General features: G+C 47.3%; 1 protein-coding gene across 1 annotated transcript in view; it reads left to right on the top strand.

Annotated features, from left to right (window-relative positions):
• Nucleotides 1-1,675: 1,675 nt before the first annotated feature.
• Nucleotides 1,676-18,614, top strand: part of COL9A3 (collagen type IX alpha 3 chain) — a 38,443-nt gene continuing 21,504 nt past the window's right edge. Inside the window, exons 1-11 of the mRNA XM_054218904.1 lie at nt 1,676-1,756; nt 3,017-3,085; nt 7,552-7,587; nt 8,221-8,292; nt 9,140-9,193; nt 13,615-13,650; nt 14,267-14,290; nt 14,806-14,859; nt 15,533-15,586; nt 16,342-16,383; nt 17,758-17,814. Of these exons, the coding sequence (XP_054074879.1) occupies nt 1,691-1,756; nt 3,017-3,085; nt 7,552-7,587; nt 8,221-8,292; nt 9,140-9,193; nt 13,615-13,650; nt 14,267-14,290; nt 14,806-14,859; nt 15,533-15,586; nt 16,342-16,383; nt 17,758-17,814 (564 nt within the window). The 5' untranslated portion in view covers nt 1,676-1,690. The remainder of the gene's footprint in view (nt 1,757-3,016; nt 3,086-7,551; nt 7,588-8,220; nt 8,293-9,139; nt 9,194-13,614; nt 13,651-14,266; nt 14,291-14,805; nt 14,860-15,532; nt 15,587-16,341; nt 16,384-17,757; nt 17,815-18,614) is intronic.

An 18,614-nucleotide genomic window follows, 5' to 3' on the forward strand; every position in this document is an offset into this window, starting at 1 on the left:
TTCAGTTTGCCCCGTCTTGGCTTGGTGCTGCCGTCCTCCCAAGCATGTCTGGAGATGCTCTGTGGAGCAAACGAGGACTTTGCTTTTGAGCAGCTTATGGGGCTCACTGGCATATGGGGGCTTTCGTCTGGTGGGCCTTTTCCTCCAGGACACAAGCTCAGGGGTGTGTTTGTGGCGATGGTTCTGGAGGTGGCTGTGTCCCTTCAGCTGTGACCCCCGTGCGTGGGGACATGGAAGGAGAGGAGGACCAGTCCTCCTCTGTCCTGTGGGGTGGGCATGAAGGTGAATACTCCAGGGCCCTTCCCTTGCTGGCCAGAAGCAGGCTGAGCTTGCCGCAGCCCTCCGAGCCCTGGCTTGCTGTGAGCAGTGTGTGCCCAAAGGATCTGGATCTGCTTTGCCTTCTCTCTTGCCATCCGTTGTCCCCGGTGCGGAGGAGGAGGCACAAGGTCTGTGCCGAGCAGTTCCTGCGACTGCGCTGCTCTCCCTCGGCGAGGTCTGGGGTGTTTATTAAACATAATAAAGCATTTGATTTACTTCGAAGCCATCCAAAGACATACAGACACACGCTCCCTTTCTGCCCCCAGCTGCCTGTTCCGCAAAATCTTGTGGGAACTTGGTAAATCTTTGAGCCCTTTATCCCTCTGTCAAGGCTGGTGGGATATTGGCTGCTGGGGAGCTGGACGGGCACACACTGCGGGCTCATAGAAACCTCCTGGCAGAAGGATGCCAAACTGAAACCTGGTATTTCATTTTTTAACCTTTGCTTTTCCACTTCTTCCTCTTGCTAACCAAATGAGCTGTGTCATCGCGGTCCCCATGAATCTTTCCACTGTTCCTCTCCGCTTCCAAGCCCCGCTTTGGATGAAATTGTCTTTAATCGATAAAGGGAAGCACGAAGCTATTTGCAGGAGATGCATCTTCGTGAATGTATTGCCATTTGGGATCACCTAGCTGGGAACTGTCATCCTGTTCCTTCCTTGCAAATATTTCAAAGGCAATTCTTCCTTTTTTTTGGTCACTCTGAGAATGTTTCTCCTTTTTTCTCCCTCCTTGTTTCTCTCTGCGATCATCTGTTCTCTGGTCAGGATTCATCACTTTCCCTGGAAATCGGCTGGCATTCTTTAGATCTCCCTGAAAAACACCCAACAGATGTGAATACACCTCCAGAGCTAATAAACCATCTCGCAAAGCAGTAAGTGCTTTTCTCTGTAGTGCAGTTGCACTCGTTACAGGTATATTAATTTCTCTAGTGAAGTTAGGTAGCCTCAGGCGCTCGATAGCTCTCGCTCTGTGTTACCTTTTATCTGTCACCACTGGAGTGGTGATGGGCTTTGAGAAATGCCCCGGGTGAGACCTGAGGAACGTCTTTGTATCCCCAGCTGGAGCAGCCGGATTTTGCTCCTGCGGCGTGTCTGCAAGTCCGGCCCTGCCGTGGGCTCCCTCCCTGTTTGCTCAGGGCTGGGGCTGCCCAGCGGGACATGAATGAGCTTCTCTTCTGCCTGCCTGCTGCTCCCCCTCCTTCTCCAAACCTCCCCTCTCCTCCCAGCTCGGCCCCTTTGCCTCTGCTCCTGAGCTCTGCCCTCCAGCTGGAGCCGCAGGTTTATCTGGAGGCGAGGAGGAGGAGGGATCTGCTGGACCCGAAAGGGTTTAGCTGCCCAGGAGGAACGGAGAGAGGCAGAGCCTGGGCACCATGGCTGGATTCTCCGCTCTCGGGCTTGTCTTCCTATGTCAGCTATTAGCCACGACGTCAGCTCAGGTAAGAAGCCTCGTTTATGTCTTATGCTCAAGAAAAAGGTCTGTAAGTGAAAAAGATACTGCGGTTGTTATACCTGCAGGGTGAAATGGCAATAGGCAGATCGTTAGAGTCTAAAATTTGTTAAAAATGTGTGTGTTGCTTGTGCTGTTATGCAGAGAGTGCCTGGCAAACAGCTGGTTTTTACCTGCGTAGGTAGGCTTTCAGATCGTATCCTTGTGTGTAGAAACTGCTGCTTTAAACTTTCTGTAAAAGTATTGTCTTCTCCTTCGGGACTGCAGTTACGAGAGAGAAAGCCTTGGGAAAGGGGAGACCTGTTGATGCGAGAGAAAGAGTTTTCTTTTACAGTGAAGTGGTAGGTTGCCAGTGAGACCGATCTCCAGATTGGGATCTCCATCTGAATCGGAGAATTTCTTATTCCTTCCCTCAATCAATTTCCAAATTTTACATTTATGAAATAGCATATTTAACCCCTGTTCACTTCAGACGTGAAGCTATATTAAACTTCCCTGTACGGTGTTAATGTTATTGCCTGGGGAAGTAGCTCCTCAGTGAGGTTTTTCATTGTGTTAGTGAGGAATTTTTGCAGCCTGGCTTGGGAATTCAGAGCTGCCCTCATCTGCTGCGAGCAGAGCTACTTCCACAATGAAACCTTTGTTCGCCGAAGCTACAGCAAGTTGCTCTCTGGAGCCCTCTCCATACAGAAGTCATTTATTGGACCTTTCTTTCCTTCCCCCCACCTCAGACCTCCTCCAAAATCCCAGATTTTCAAATGGCATCCTGCTCGGAGAGGAGATTTTTCCCTTTTTCCTTCTGTCTCCAACGGTGTCTGTCTTGCTTTTCCATAACCCCATCAGACTGGGACTATAAATTAATTTTTAACACTCGGGACCTATTTTCTGTGGGCTTTGCATTTCCTCCTCTGCCCCAGATGAAACGTGCCCGTAGGCAGTGAGAACCACGTCCTGTGCAACCAAAACCCATTTGCTGCCCAGTGGCCAGCTCTGATTCCCAGTGTAAGCCAGCAGTTAAACCAGCTGGGAGCCCTGAGGATGTCCTCAGTCAAAAAGGTTTTCCAAAGAACCTTGCACCGATCCTGAGCTCCTCCGAGTCCACCCAGGATGGCAGGGGGCCTGAGGGATGGAGGGTTAGTGCAGATGTAGGGTTATGCTGTAGGACTTGGCCATTGCTTTCTGATTTAGCCCGTACGTTTCTTCTGATGCAAAAATAAACTCTTCTCTCTCTTTCCCCCAATCCTTTCAGAGAGTAGGACCACAAGGCCCTCCTGGACCACGAGGACCCCCTGGACCATCTGGCAAGGACGGCATAGATGTGAGTGCCGGACGGCAGTGGGCAGGCTCGGGCGAGGGGAGGAGCAGAGGCAGAACCAACTGAGCAGAGAAACTGCTCTTGTTCTCCAGAGCCCCAGCTGATGGGCCATCCTTTGGAGACAGAGGACCTGGAGAACCACCCTACTCGCAAGAGACCTCGCTCTGCAAGCGTCAGAACAGCGAGTGGAGGAGCCGGGTGGCCTCGGGTTCATTGTCTCAAGAGAGAGTTCAGGACAAAGCTAGTGAATGCACAGGGGTTTGTGACCCTGCTTGCAAAGTAGAATATTTCTGTTTTGGTGTCTAGGGAGGGAGGGGAATGTAAGACGTGAGGTTGAGTGCATGGGTATGATGTGTGCTAGAGTCATTGCACGTTCTGTGGTTCAGAGAGACGCTTATGTGACACACCAGAGCATCCATGTTTCTAGAGAGGCTCCGAGAAACTCAAATGCGCAGTGCTGGACCCTGCTTTTACTTATATTTGTTTTATTTCATTGCCGTCAGTATGGCTATCCCTAACTTACATTGGCATGTGAGAGGTCAGAATCTGGTTCGTGTGTTGCCAGACACGAGTTGCCTGTAGTGGCACAAAAGGCAAATGAAATGGGCACCCTTAATTTCAGCATGCCGTTCCGTATACGTACACCTCCTGCAGAGGTAGAAGACTACATACCGGAGGAGAAAAACTTGTCCTATTATTTTTAATTGACGTTTCCGTAGAAATGAAAAATTTTGCTTCTGTGAGTCTGTTGGATAAGGCCTGAATTGTGTCTTGTAGCTGGCAGTAGATAAAGAGAGCATCAGATGGACCTTCAACTAGACCACATCAGATGCAAAAGGCCGGATTCACATTTCGATATTCAGTTGGGGTAGCGCTTGTCTCTCTAAGTTGCTTAAGGAATAGGGCAGGTTTTCTTAAAGCTCGTCTCAAGTAAGTTTATTGGAATTGGACCTTTAAGCAACCTTGAAAAAAATCTATTCATTCCATGCAGTCATTTTCTTTTGGATAAGGTTTAAAAAAGATATATGAGTTCCCTGGTATATGGTGAACAAGGAGCTTTTTTGTGCGCAGTGGTGAGCTTTCATAGTGGCTCTGTGAGCGAGGCTGGTCTGAAGAGAGAACCTCATTGATTTGCAGCCAGTCCCTCTAAAGTGTCCTTTCGACTCCTGGAGACCATCTCACTGAAAATCTCGCTCTGGTTTTGTAGCGTGAAAAGTTCAGAGCTGGTACCTCCATGTCTTTCTCTCCACTGTTTTTCGTGATGTGATAAAAGGCTTAAGGGGACGCCCTGGAAGAGGGTGAAGGACACGCGTTGACGCTGGCAGCAGGACACCAGCGTGGCCAGCAGGCTTCAGCAAAGGGTGGCTGCGTTTCTGCACAGAGTGAAAAAGAAGAATTTGGGAGGGATGAAGCCCTTCAGAGTTCAGGTTGTAACCAACTTCTGTGTATAGGCAGTCAGAAAGAAACGGATCCCTGTCACTGTGTTGTTCAGTTCCGGCTTTCTAGAGGATATTTCACACCTTAATTCTGGAACAGCGCCAGCATCGCTTCTGATTGCTCTTGGAAACAGGAGCCTGGGGAGATGCTGGTCACGTGAACTTACGCCCTTTTATCCACTGCTAAAAGCTTCAGAAGGGCTCCCTGTGGGACAGGCCAAATAGCAACATCTAATTAATATGAAGAACTGAGTCCTAATAAATCAAATGACAGAGTAAAGTATTTAAGGTGCTAAGTCTTGCAGTCCCAGCTTGAGCCTGGGGTTTCGGCTGTACAGGAATAGTCTCTCATTTGGACAGACTTGATCTACATCTCTCCTATGGATGTGGGTTGGCAGGTGCCATATTCACGTTTGTGGCCCGGCTGTTCAGAGACAGGCTCCGGGATGGCTTCTGCTATTCAGCAGGACATTGAGGCCTTTAAGGAATTGCACAGAAGAGGTGGAGGGCTGTGGCTAATGTTGAGTACAGTCATACAGCCTCCCAGTTTAAGGGCTACCATTTTTGTGGCAGTACCCTCTAAAAAATTACGGCGTATAAAATCCAGAACTGCTCTGCATTGCTGTCATAGTGCCGCGTGGAGAGGATGGTGTGGAGCCTGAGCCTGGTAGCATCAATTCTACCACTGCAAAGAATGAAACTATTATTTTATTTCTTTTCTTTAACAATGAGACTGGTGGTTTTTTTTAAAGCACGATCAGAACATTTCTGGGCCGTACCTATGCAAGTTTCCTGAACTCTGTAAGGTGCTCCAGCTGGGCTGTCTTCACAGATGGCTTTGGATGGTCACTGCGTGGGAAGAGTCGCTGAACGGTCTTTGAGCATTGCCAAGGTGTTCAGCAGTCCCTCACCGTCAGCCATGAGCAGTGAGCGGTGCGTAACGTACAGCTGAATTATTCAGGATATCTCCGAACAAACCTCGGATGAACCCCATAAGCACGATCTCTAGAAGCTGCTGCTTTCCTTCCTGCCTTTCAGTGAGAGCTGCAGCATTAAGTCCCTCTGAAATCTTTTATAATTATAGCCTTTAACATGCTTCACGTTTCATACTCAGTAACAAGCAAAATCTCTCTCTCCCAAGAATAGAAACAGCATGTTATGATCAAAAGAATTAGCGACAAGTTCCTGTGAATTATTTCTGGGGATGTAATTCCCCAAATTGCTAATAAGCAATTGTCACTTTTCAAAAATCAAGCTTGCGTTTTCCCCCTCCACACTTTCCATCTCCTGGCTTGACTTGCTAAGAAAGAGTAAACTTCCCTCCCTCTGGTGTAGCACCAGGAGAGCATTGCCTTCTGCTGACAGCCTTTGCCTCTAATTCCCAGTGATCTGGCGTTAGGGGTATAAACACTGATTAGGCTTTTGATTCAGCTGATTGAAGTTCTGGTGCTCCTGCAGAGTCCCGCAGGGGTCCGCAATGGCAGGATCAAGGTTCAGGATGGTCCCAAACAGCCTTTGCTGATGCTGTGACCTCGCTGTTTGGATTGCCGTCACACAGGCAAGAAGAAATGCGAGGAGCTGGCAGTCTCGAGTGATGGAGGAGGGAGTTGACCACCTCTGCTGCCGTTTCTAGCTGCCTTTGCAAACCATTCATTGCAAAAGAACTGCTCCTTTCATTTCCTTGGCAGGGGACTTTCCCCACCTATGATAATGATAACTATTTATGGAAAATTCATGGGCAAAGGACAGCAAAGGAGGTGCTTCAGCAAGCCAGAGGACAAAGATCCCTCTGTTCAACGACCCTCTGGTCTGTGCGTTGATCGGTCACTGGTGCAGTACATAAATCCTCTCCTGAGCAAATCAAGGCAGCCAGTCTTGAGAGATTTGCCCACAGACTTCACAGTTGCCGACATGGTAAATATAGAAACGTGCTATAAATTCCACGCTTTTGCTTACTGCCTTACAACTCCTAATTATCGAGGCCCACGGTGGGGATGGTGTTATTTCTAGCCTTGCTCTGTTAATAACCATCCTTTTTTCCATATAGATTTTCCTCTTCTGGGGTATCAACGTGCCCCTTCCCCTCCGCTCGCCCACAATACCCATCTCTCTCACAGTATTTAGAGCACTTATCCTAAAGCCAGGAGGGGAGAGTACCATCCAGACGTCTGGAACTGCGACACAAAGTGACTTTCTGCAGGATGAGATGGGAAACCAAGCTCCAGTCAAGCTCCTACTACTCACAAGTGATTGCTTCTTTTGGGGCCTAACAATAAAACATAAATATCTTGTTGTCTGGGGTCCGCGCAAGCTCCTGAATGATGTTACAGCTGGCTGAGCTAGAAGGATTGATTCAGAGACTTTTCAAATATTGTCTCCCAAACACCTTTAGTGCTGTCCTTAAAAGTTGTTTTCCGTTAGGATAGGAAAAAATGAGCGCTTTTGAAATATTTTATAAATACTGGGTTTAATCCAGATTGTGCAATTGGATTAGATGGAAATCAGTTGGGGGCTTCGTTCATTTGCTTTTCCTGTCAAAGTTCAGTCATATGAAGAAAATGATTGTAGACAGTTTGTTTGTTCTTCACTTTCTGATAGTTCCCAACTCCTGGTGGTACCACAGTTCCGTACTGTGTCCTGGATACCTGGAGCTCATCACTGTATCCCTCTGTTTCATCAGGAAGATGTTTGAAAGCCTCGATAGCCATCCACTGCCCCACTTGCAGACAAGCCCAAGCGCAAATAAATTCTAAGCATATCTGGAAAAAGTTGCAGGTGTTGGGCACCGTTCAGAAGCTCAGGTTCTCTCTGGGAGGTCGAGGATGTGGGTTTCACCAAATCTGCTACTGTAGATGTGGAAAAGGTTTATCCTTGATCCAGAGCATCAGCTTCATAAGGGTGATGGTGGTAAATCGTGGAGTGGGCGTGAAGGGAGACTTGAGCGCTGTGACGGCTGGGAACACCACTCTTGCAAACAGTCCGCAGAGAAGCGGGGTTCAGAACTAACACTGATGTCTTTTCTCTTTCATTTAGGGAGAGCCGGGCCCTCCTGGCTTGCCAGGCCCACCAGTAAGTATTTTCTGGTTGACGTTGACTTGTTCATCCTTCTGAGAGGGACACGGTGCAAGAGCTAAGGCCTACTGGCTTGGCTTTCCTCTTGATCTGCAGCAGAATTTCCATAAGGGGTACAGAGGAGCGGAGATGCTCAGCACTGGTCCTGGGGACAAGTGTGTTCCCCTGCTTCCATTGCTAGGGGAGGATATGCATGAACTAGAGCTCACCCATCACCCGCGTAACAAAAGCTGGTACCAAGCCACACATGTGTGGTTATTTCTGGCATTGGTCTCAGTCTGCTTCAGCTCTTCGGTCTGCCAAAGGGTGCTCAAAATTGTAGCAGGTGGCACAGCTCTTTGCTTTGGGCCACTTACCCCATCCCTTTCTACCCCTCTTACGGGTAACTGTATGCGTAAGTGATTAATTGAGTTGTGGAGAACTGAGCCAAAGCATTGAAACGTAGTTAGGATTTGGATATGGATTTATGGCAAGTTTCCTTTCTCTGCAGGAATTCTTCCATGGTGTAAGATTAATACATCAACAGATAAACTTCAGTCTTCTCACATGTTTCACATGTGTGAAACATCAACACATGTTGTGTTTCACTTGTTGTTACGTTAAAATTAGTTGCCTTTTTATCTGATTTAGGGGCCAAAAGGTGCACCAGGGAAGCCCGGAGCAGCTGGTGAAGCTGGATTGCCTGGCCTGCCTGGGGTGGATGTGAGTACTTTGTCATCTTCTCTTAGATCTTTTAAATAGGTAAATAGGTCTCAGATCTTTTAAATAGTTCACACAGGTATAGGTGCTTTCACAAAGGGTGTATTGGATCTACATGTGTGTGTATGGTTGGACTCGATCTCAAAGGTCCTTTCCAACCATGAAGATTCTATGATTCTCTGATTCTACATATATATCTTACATATCGTGAGAAACGTAAGAGTTTTAAGAGCTGAAAGCATGTCCTGATTGAATCAAGGAGTACGAGAACAATTTTGAGATACATAACTGATAGGATGGCGTTCTTACAATGAAGCGTTTCAGTTCTTCAGAAGTGCTCTGGGCAGGTCTGCAGAGACATGGGCATCACCTGACACTTCTGGAGACCAGTTCAGGAATCCAGTGGCACTAATTAGCTGAGGCTTGCTGGTCACTGGGCTGGGATTTGCCCTGCAGCTCTGGAGAGGTGACTGCACGCAGCCAGGTTTTCCCAGCTTACCAACTTACTGCCGTGGCAGCCGAGCGTGGATGAGGTTTTTGCCAGCACATTTTCTTTTGCATCAGGCGAGAGGAAGCGTTCAGTCAGCTTCCACAGCTAAGCTGCAACTCAGTAAACACCAGTAACGAGACTCCTTGGTGGTGTTCATCCACACTTCCGATGTAGAAGGAACCATACTGATAACTTGCTTCTGGTCCTTGCCTTTGTGATTAATCACAGAGAGAAGTAAAGTAGGCTTTCCTGAGAGCGTGGCATCCAGATGATTTGTGTTGGTGACAGGGACTTCCTACAGCTCTTATTATTGTATTTCTCTGTTTTCACACTTCTCTATCTTTTTTTTTTTTTTTACAGGGTTTAACAGGAACTGATGGCCCACCTGGCCCAAATGGGCCTCCAGGAGACCGTGTGAGTAACACATTAGATCCCGAGCCCCTTTAAATGAACATTGTCACTGCTTGTATTGATGATTTCTCATTCCTTTGTAAATTGGTGACGTTTGAGTGTTGATGATGATGGCTTATTTGCCTGTAAGCCCTTGCAGAATACTTGGATCCTTGCAAGGAAGCCCCAGATGGCTTTTCATTAGGAAAGAGCATGAGATCCATCTTTCTCTCACATGGGTTGGAATGGGCTTGGATAGTTCAATGGGTACCAGAGGAGAACAGCTCTGGTGATATTTCAAGTATCTAAAAAGTTCCTTGAAACAGTCGATAGACTTAATTACAAAGTTTATCAAAGCGAAGCTATTTTGGCCTTCATTTGCAGTCTGAGTACGCAACTCTGTTACGTTTATAATTACTGCCACTGTGTATTAACTGTTTAAACTTTTGCCTTTTGTTAATTCCGGGGCTGTCCATATGGCTGACATTATTAGCTGCTTTGGCATAGAGTTCCTCAGCCGGCATAGCAAGAAATAAGAGGTTTTTTCTTGCTTCCTGCATATTACAGCTCTGCTAAGGGGCACCGCAGGGATAGTGAAATGTCTGCCTGTGATGTTACAGATGTCCTTCACATCACCTACAACGGGGCTGGAAAGGCACTTCGGCCTCCTTGTGGCATTAAGAACTAAATATTAGTGAGCCATTCAGCACAGATTTTGATCCAGCGTGGTTATTTTCCCGTCTTCCAGGGAAGATAAGGCTGATATCCACAGCTAGTTTGCTGGTCTCTTGAACTGGGGGCTGCAGTGATGGGCTGAACACACATCAGTGTGCAGAGGTTGAAAAAGGTGGACTTTTCTGACATGTCCAGTATATCTCAATAATCCATTTCTTGCCCCGAGGAGGTACCCAAAGCTCAAAACACTGTGAGTTGTCTCATTTAATTAAGGGGATGAGTGATAGAGGCAAGTATCCTTGATACGTGCCTCTTCCTTTCCCACGTGTAAAGCAATGTTTGCTTGGCCACTGGGAGAGTTGAGCGGCAGGAGCCGGGTGTCTCCAAGTCTCCATCCATTGGCACTGCGCTGAAACCCATCTCCTTTGCTTTTCCTCGTGCCCATCCTTCTCCCCAGAGATCCAGGGCCGCAAGATCCTGACCGCTCTCGGTCTATGGCGAGAGTCCAGCGCTTTCTGGGAACTGATCCCCGACTTTTAAAATAGAAAAGTTTGGGACCACACACAGCAGACTGAGCAGTTTTGTGCCCCGGTTTTCCTTTCGGTGGTAGTGTTTGCCCATGCCCACTTTAGCACACAAGCTCCTAGTTTGCAGGGCAATTGAGCAGATGATTTCTGGGCACAAGAACTTCCTCTTCAGCTGTTTCGTAGAAGAACACAAACACAGTTACCGTAACTACATCCTCTGGTTTGACGTGCTTTCCCATGTCTTGTAACTCAAGCTGTCAGCATGGGGCAAACCTGGGACCTGCTGTCATTTATGGGAGCTTTTCAAGGTCAGTGGTCCATCTGGAAAATTGTTTTAATTGGTCTAATAAAAGCCCGGAAAAAGAAAAACCTGTAAATCTCTAGCACTCTGGAAAGGACAGCATTGTTATCCCGGCTTGCGTTCTTCTGCCCAGCTTCAAGAACATATTTCAGTCTCAGGAATCACTGAAATAAGCAGGTGGCTACTGACTGTTGTGGGACTGAATTCACACGTAACGCTATGACTTTTTCTGAATAAGCTTGTTTTTCTGAACTGAGAGCGAAGGTGTTTAGCATATGGAAGTGGGCTCAGGGAAGATGATTTTTGGTAACACGTTATTGCTAAATGTTTCTTTTCCTCTTTAAGCCACGCTTCATCAGTCCAGTGGTGATTCATGTCTGACCGGCGACAGAGTACTGGGAAGGCAGCATACTAAAATGATTTTTATCTTAAATACTCCCATCGCTATCAGCATCCATTAGCTTTTCTCATGGTTCTGCTTACAGACTCATCAGATCAAGCCTACGTGTTTTTTCAATTAAAACCCTGCTTAATTTTTAGCCAAGAACGAGCTGGGTTCTGACCTCAGTGCTAGAAACTGGTGTCCTTCATCGCAAAGTTTTCAAAGGCTGTTCTGAAGTTTGGTGCTTTACACTGTAAACAACGAGGAAAACATAATTATTCATATTTATTTACAAATGTCATATTAATCAAGTATTTCCTGTGCTCCGTAGTTGTATATTCATAAAGTATATAATTTCAAAATGATAAATTATGGTGAGATAGCTTTCTAATCAAACGAGAAAGAACATTGTCACCAGGAGAATGAGTTGAGTCAGACAATGTTATTAAAATCGAGGTGTAAATTAGAGTCTCTCCTTTGAAATTAATGGAGTCACATCAGCTTGCTCAGGGACTCGATGATCTTTTACCGTACCAAGAACGTTCGCTGCTGCGTGCTGCACCTTACACCCTCAAGAATATCAAAACTAAGGGGAGTAAAGTGCCAATGCTTGGCGTTTTGGGTCATCTGCCAACCTTTTGGCATGTGGGCCAAAGCAGGAGGGTGCTTTGCAACTGGTTTCGGTGGGGCAGGATTAGGGTGTAAGTCAGTAGGTGCCCAGAATTCCATGGTTTTGTTGTAGGAGGAGATCCCAGCTTGTCCCTTGCAACCCTCAGTAGTTGTGAGGACTTCAGCCTAAAGACGAAAGCGCCTGGAAGAAAAGCAGAGTAACCTGCAGCAAGAGAAGTGAATGAGCTGACATTTGCAGCACAGTTGATTTTTATTGGATTACAGCCCTCTCCCCACAAGACTGCTCCTAATGAGGCCTTGGGTCCTCGGTGTCTTTCTCCTTAAGCTTAACAAGGGAAAATATTTCTAATCTCGTTTGGTACGCAGAACATGTGGAAAGGGCTGGAGTCGTCCCTGGGATCACGATAAGCAGCGGTGTGCTGGGAGATTTTCCAGGTCTGCCCATCTGCCTGGCGCTCGTGGTCCTAGGGGTAGGCATCATTTAATTCCAGCTGAGGACACTATTCGTGAGGTGTTTCTGTGCATCACTTTGAGAACGTTTGGAGCGCAAGTTTGGGCAATTGGGCTGGCGAGAGCTGAGGAAGCCTCGTGCTGTGATCGCTCTCTGTCCCCTGCACGAGGAGACAGGGGCTCTGCTGGCAGCACCAGCCGAGAGCATCACAGATGCAGGTGAAGAGCTGTCTGCAGCAGGGCCTGGAGAGCTGCGCGGCTCCTCCGCAGCTCCCAAGCACCAGCCCAGCTTAGAGAAACACACCGCAAACTGTTATTTTATTTATCATTTGCCCCAAATTACACTGGCATTGCTGCACCTCCACTCCTTCCCTCCACTCCTTCCCTCCACTCCTTCCCTCCACTCCTTCCCTTCCCTTCTCTTTTTTTTTTTCCTTTTTTTCCGTTTCTTTTTAAAAGGAGTGACAAAACTGGCCTGCTCTCATCAGCTGCCTGCCACTGCTTTTCCTTTCCCTGTTGCAGCAACAGCAATTTTCCAAGGAGGGTCTCAGACCGCCAGTCAGCAACACGCACCCGGTATCTTTTAGAGCTATCTTAGCAGCTGCTGGCCAAGCTTAATGCATCACACTGGGGTGTTTTTTTTGTTCATTTTTATATTTCCATTCCTTTTGTGTTTCAGAGTTACCACCTATAATTAATTTTACACTCTACCAGCCAATGCTGGCATCTTTGCAATGCAACAAGGGGATTAAGAAGGTCGGCCTGTCTGTGGTACTATCTTTAGCTAAGCAAGAACGTAACAACTTCAGGAATGACTTAATTTTGGTCTAAGACATAAGATCACCGAACTCTAGTCAAGCTTAAGAGTAAGAATGCAAATTGGGGAAAGGAGATTGGGGATTTGCCAAGGAAGCTAGCGAAGAGGCAGAGGCTGCCAAATCTTTGTCGTTGCTTGAAGGGAAAATATATGAATTAATAAAATTCACTAGAAAGAGTCCAAATCTTGTAAATAGTTTCAGATAATTTAGTCATTGGATCTACAACATGAAAGTATTATGAATGAGAATATTTAAAATGGATGAAATTCAATTTATGAACCTTTAAATATTCATGGAGACTGATCTGAAGCCAGCTGTGACTTGCAGAATTGTCTGTTTAGTCTTTTGGGAGCAGCTCTGCTCTCTCTTGCTCAGCAAACGGTGAAGAAAGTTGCCGGGGCCAGTTCTGAACATCCATCCCTACTGTCTGAAAATGTCCTTCAGTCAAGTAATTAATCAGGAATGACAGAGCCAATATCCATAAGCTTCTACCCTTATATTTGTGAATTCAGCTGAGCATCTCCCGCTGCGTGCTGTGACTGTATGACACTGCTGGGGTTTTCAAACAAAGATCGGTGTCAAGGAGAGCGGGTGTTGTTGTCTACCCATATGGAGGTTTCTGGTCTATCCCTGCTAATTTGTGCTCTGGTTTATTCCTGTAGGGCGCGCTGGGACCTGCCGGGCCACCGGGACCAGCTGTGAGTAACTCCTAGACCTGCATGTCTAAAAATGGTGTGCAATATTATGCTAAAACCACCACCAAGAAAAGACAGGAAGCCTTGTACCCCAAACAAAGGGATCAAAGCCTGACTGAGTTGAAAATACCGTTTGAAGTGTTCAAATGTGTATGTATGACATGTTCCGCTAACACAGGGCTTGCTCTTAGTCTCTGAGATGTTACCAAGCAAGCCAGTTTGGGATGAAGACTAGCATATCAGATGCTATCAAAATTATTAGACGTTAGGTAATGTCTTAATAAAAATGAAAAGGAAAAAAAAAAAGGAAAAGCAGATAAACTAGAATCTCGTCTTCATAAATGTCTGTGTCCCACTGTCACGTCACCGTATGTGGCTTTACTTAGAGGTGTCTCATAGGTAACAGCGACGTAAAGGGAATACAAACTATTAGAGGCAACAAAAGGATTCGTCAAGACTCCAGCTCTGCTCTAATTGCAAATTACATTAATTGGGGACAGGGGAGTGCTAAGGAAACTTACAAGAAAAAAAAATAATTAAGCAGCATTTTCTGAGGTTTGCTTTTCTTCCTGTATGTTCAGTTTCTAACATCTTTTATTGTTTTAAATGTTGTTTCCAGGGCAAAGGACTACCAGGACCTCCGGTAAGTAATGAGGCTCTTGTTCAAAAAAGAGGTTTAAATTATTATATGAATGTTACTGGATACACTGAGTGTTACAAACCCACCCCAGGCCTTGAGTCCCTCTCCTGTGCCGGGGAGGGGGATGTGGAGTCCTGCAGGTCAGCAGCCTTCTGGGTTTTTTATGCTCACCCTCACCCCAGGGCAGCTGGCACTGATGTCAGTTCAAGGCATGGCAGCCTTGGAATCGCTGGAAACGACCAATTGGACAGCTTTTGTTTGGTGGGTTCCTGGGGCATCTCAGAGGGGGTGTCAGAGGGGGTGCAGGTGTTGGCAACACGTGATGATGACATGAGTGTGCTCCCTGGGAAGGTGGAGCAAAAAGGAAGGTGTGCATGGGTAAACCGGTGGTCTGGATGGGGATTGGGTTCCTCAGGGGGATTAGACAAACGAGTACAGCCAGACTGTTTGTTTGCCCCTGGGCTTTGGCAGCTGTGCGAGGTCGCCATGGGTGTAAGTCTCTCCTCTCTGTTCAACAGGGGCCTCCAGGACCCAGTGGGCTCCCAGGTGGAAATGGATTTCGGGGTCCTCCTGTGAGTTTCTCCTACCGTTTGATCCTCATTTACTGAACATGCCACAACCACAGAAGAATGAGGTTAATTTCTGGCCTCTTACCCCATTCTGGAAGTGTGACGCACAAGACACTACAAGCTCTACAAATGCCCATGGGCAATGCTATTCCTTGTATCAGCTTGTGTAGGGTCACCCCAGTCAACCAGTGCAATGCCAAAGATGTGCAACCGCTTGCAGCCGTATCTTCCTTTACCAACTATGAGTACGGACGAAAGAGCAGCCAATGTCAGGAGAACAGAGGTCAGCTACCGACTGGCATGTACTTTCGGCATCCTCAAAAGAAGCTACTGAACAGAATGGGTCTGATCTGAGGCAGCCCGTTCTGCAGAAATATACCATTGGTTTTGGGTGCCCACAGCTCCACCGGAGGGTACAGAGACAGTGAAAGCAGGGATGCAGGTGCAGGGATATGTTCTTCTGTCCTAATCCCTGTGCTTCCAGGTGCATCTGCTGTTCTCTTTGCACTCATAGAAGCCTCTGCAGAAAGAAGGGTGCAGCTTAGTCCCATTAGAGATATCTTGCCCCACATTCCCAAATATGCAATGGTATTTGGTAGCCACGCTTCCTCTCACTTTCCTTTTTCATTTAAATGATTAAGTAAGGGGAATTCTGACTATTTTTCACTCTTTTTAGGGACCTTTTGGTCTGCCAGGATTCCCAGGGCCTCCTGGACCACCCGGACCTCCCGTAAGTTGAGACTTGCAAATAAATGTGAGAAAATTCCCATGGGGAGTCCAGAATTTTCTTCTTGCCGCCCGAACGTGTGCATTTTATTTGCTGCCATTGCCTTGAGGACTCCCTTTCCAGGCTGTTTCAGCAGGCCATAAACGCTGTGCCCCAAGGAGAGCAGTGACTCCTCACTGGCTGCGCTTCGGCGTGTCGATTATCTCCTGTTAATTGGCTGTGCTGTGTGGGGGGAGGAACCCAGTGATATCCAGGCTTTGTGGCACAGACAGATCACGGGGTGGGCTTTCTGGTCTCTCGAGGTTTATCTGGTTGCTTGGATCATGATGTGTTCTTGTAGGGCCCGCAAGGGGGGCTGGAAACCAGCACGTCTCTGCTTTGGGTTTGCTGTGGTATCTCTGGAGGGTTGGAGGGATACGGGGGTCTTTCCCAGGGAACTTCCATGGCCCAAAGGAGGGCCAGGCTCAAATTGCTCAAATTCTGAAATCGCTGCCTTCATCACCTAAGGCTCAGGGCTCTTCCCCAAGCTCTTCTGTGCATCTCCAGAAGATAATTCCACCCCTGACGTGTCTGTTTTGAGGACCGTTGCTGCTCGTAACGTTCTGGGTTCGGGGGGCTGCATTGTACGCTGCGGGGCTGAGTATCTGCCTTGTGCTGACCCAGCCGAGCTGGGGCTCTAAAGGGCATTTTCTAGAAATTGTATTTCCTCCCGGTGTTTGCCTTGATGCATTTAAAAGACCGCGTTTCATGAATTGCAGGGTCTTCCAGGCACCTTTCCCGATGGCAGTGTGGACCTTCAGGTAGGTTTTCCTTTGTGTAGCATGAAAATATTTGTTGGTTTAATCCTTGATGTGACTTTTTGTTGGCATACTTGGGTGACTGTCGGACCGTTTAGCGTGCACCGTTCAGACCTGCGGACGTGGGCATAAACTGCCGTATCGCAGAACGCGTCAGCGTTGCGTGTGTCTTTACAAGACTGAAATGTTCTTTCAAGGCGGTAGATGATGCTAGCGCTGATTTTCTTCCTTGGCCTTTGCTTTCCAAAATGCAGGTTTTGCATACATTTTTTTCATTTACAAAACAACTTCAGCATTTGGTAAATGACAACAGCTTTTCACGCATCTGCTTCCAATCCTGCTTTGCAAGAGAAAAGGTCGTGCGTGTTGCACTGTTTATTTCCATGGATGGTGGCACTGGGTTCCTATGGGCATATGCTTTGCTTAGATTTCCTTCCTTATGAGAAAGTCTCGATTCCTTTCTTTCAGGGGAATGAAAGGAGCGTTAAGTCCGTGAACGATGGAAGTGACACTCCCAGATTTCGCAGCTGTTGTTGTGACAGCATCTTTGGTTTTCTAATTGGCGTGCCCCAGAAAAGCTCAGAGTCAGTTTAGACTGCCTTCTGGCAAGTCACGTGGAAGTTAATAGAAAATGATACTATTTCTGCAAGTTTAAGTTACCCTGTGGAATATACTAGAAAATTAAATTTCTGCTACAGAGGTGTTGCCTGAGGTTTTATTAAAAGAAAAAACAAACAAATGAAAGAAAAGCTGCAGAAGACAATCTCGTTCCCTATTTAGAATTTTTAGACTATGGCTTTTTAAGTCCCCATTAAATTTCCGTGCATGTTCTGATTTGTTCCCAGTCAAACCAGAGCTCCCACCAGGGGCTCACCCACCCCTAGACATCTGCAGGTACCAGCTCACTGGTATTGGGGTTAATTTTTTTATAGGTCCCCTTCTGATAAACTCTAATGCTTGTCCTTGTTTCGGCTAGGTGAGTTGTCTAATGGAAATCAATACACGTCAAGGAATGCACAGAATTAAATATGTTCCTAACAATTTACAAGATACCCGTCCAGCTTCACGGGGAGCTGTGGTTCTCCAGCATTACGGACTGCGGGCCACTGCCAGCCTTCAGAATTTCTCCCAGCCCGTGCTCAAAGTGAAGCAAACCACTCATAAATCATTTTTTTGTGGGTTACTGGGGGCCTGACCTGTTTAGGGCCCTCGGCCGTAGGGAAATGCCAGTGAATACATGATGCTATGAATGAATTAGATTTAGTGAATTTAGCCAAAACCCACAGGACCTTTTCACCTCTCCCTAGTCCCGAGACCAGCCTCCCTGGCTGCGCCGTCTGTACTCCATGAACCAAAGTGTGTTTCTGTTCCTTGCAGTGCCCAGCTCTGTGCCCGCCGGGTCCTCCAGGTCCCCCGGGGATGCCAGGGTTCAAGGTAAGAAAAATACCACCAGATACAAGGGTCTGTCTCCTAAAATAAATACCACGACGAACCCCTGGGATTAGGGTGTTTTATATACAGTGCACATCTGTTGGCTCCACACCCCCCTGAACCAGCCATGCGCTTGCCTGGGTTTATGCTGTCAAAACGGGAAACCCCGACACAGCCAAATATGAGACAAGAGGAGGATGGAGGGCGCGATCCTGCCCTCTTTGCATGCTGTTCCCACATCCATAGCAAGAGCTGCTCTGCCACGGAGCTCAATCCTGCAAAGCGTGCGAGCGCTCTCCCTTCTCCTTCAGCAAGGAGCTTCACATCCTCAGGTCCCTGCCTGCGCTTACGGGCGCGTTGCTTTGTGCCTCCATCCCTTGCAGGACTGCAGTCTGTCTTGGAAGATTTAACTGCTGCCTTTTATTCCTACAAATGAAATTTCACCCTTTGCCTAGGACAAGCATAAAGATTAAAACAGCACGCAAGCCTTGCCAGGCGCAGCTGGTGACCAGGAGCAGGCGGAGCGCAGCGGCTCAGGGCTGCCTCGGGAGCGATGGGCTGCCTCTCCAGGCTTCAGAGAGCTGTAAAAATCTCACCGGGTCTTAAATTGTGCTCACGGACCCGGTACACAGAGAGATACACGTTTTACTGGAGCAAGACATAACTTCCATGACTAAGTACAATTTAGTTGTCACTTTATACCCAGTGTAGCACCAGGCAGCTCTCTGTTTATGTCGTTTGATTCTGGTACATAAATTCTAGGTTGCAACCCTCAGGAGACCTCGCTCAGTAATCAAACAGCT

This window comes from Rissa tridactyla, chromosome 12 (genome assembly GCF_028500815.1).
Source record: "Rissa tridactyla isolate bRisTri1 chromosome 12, bRisTri1.patW.cur.20221130, whole genome shotgun sequence".
NCBI lineage: Eukaryota > Metazoa > Chordata > Aves > Charadriiformes > Laridae > Rissa > Rissa tridactyla.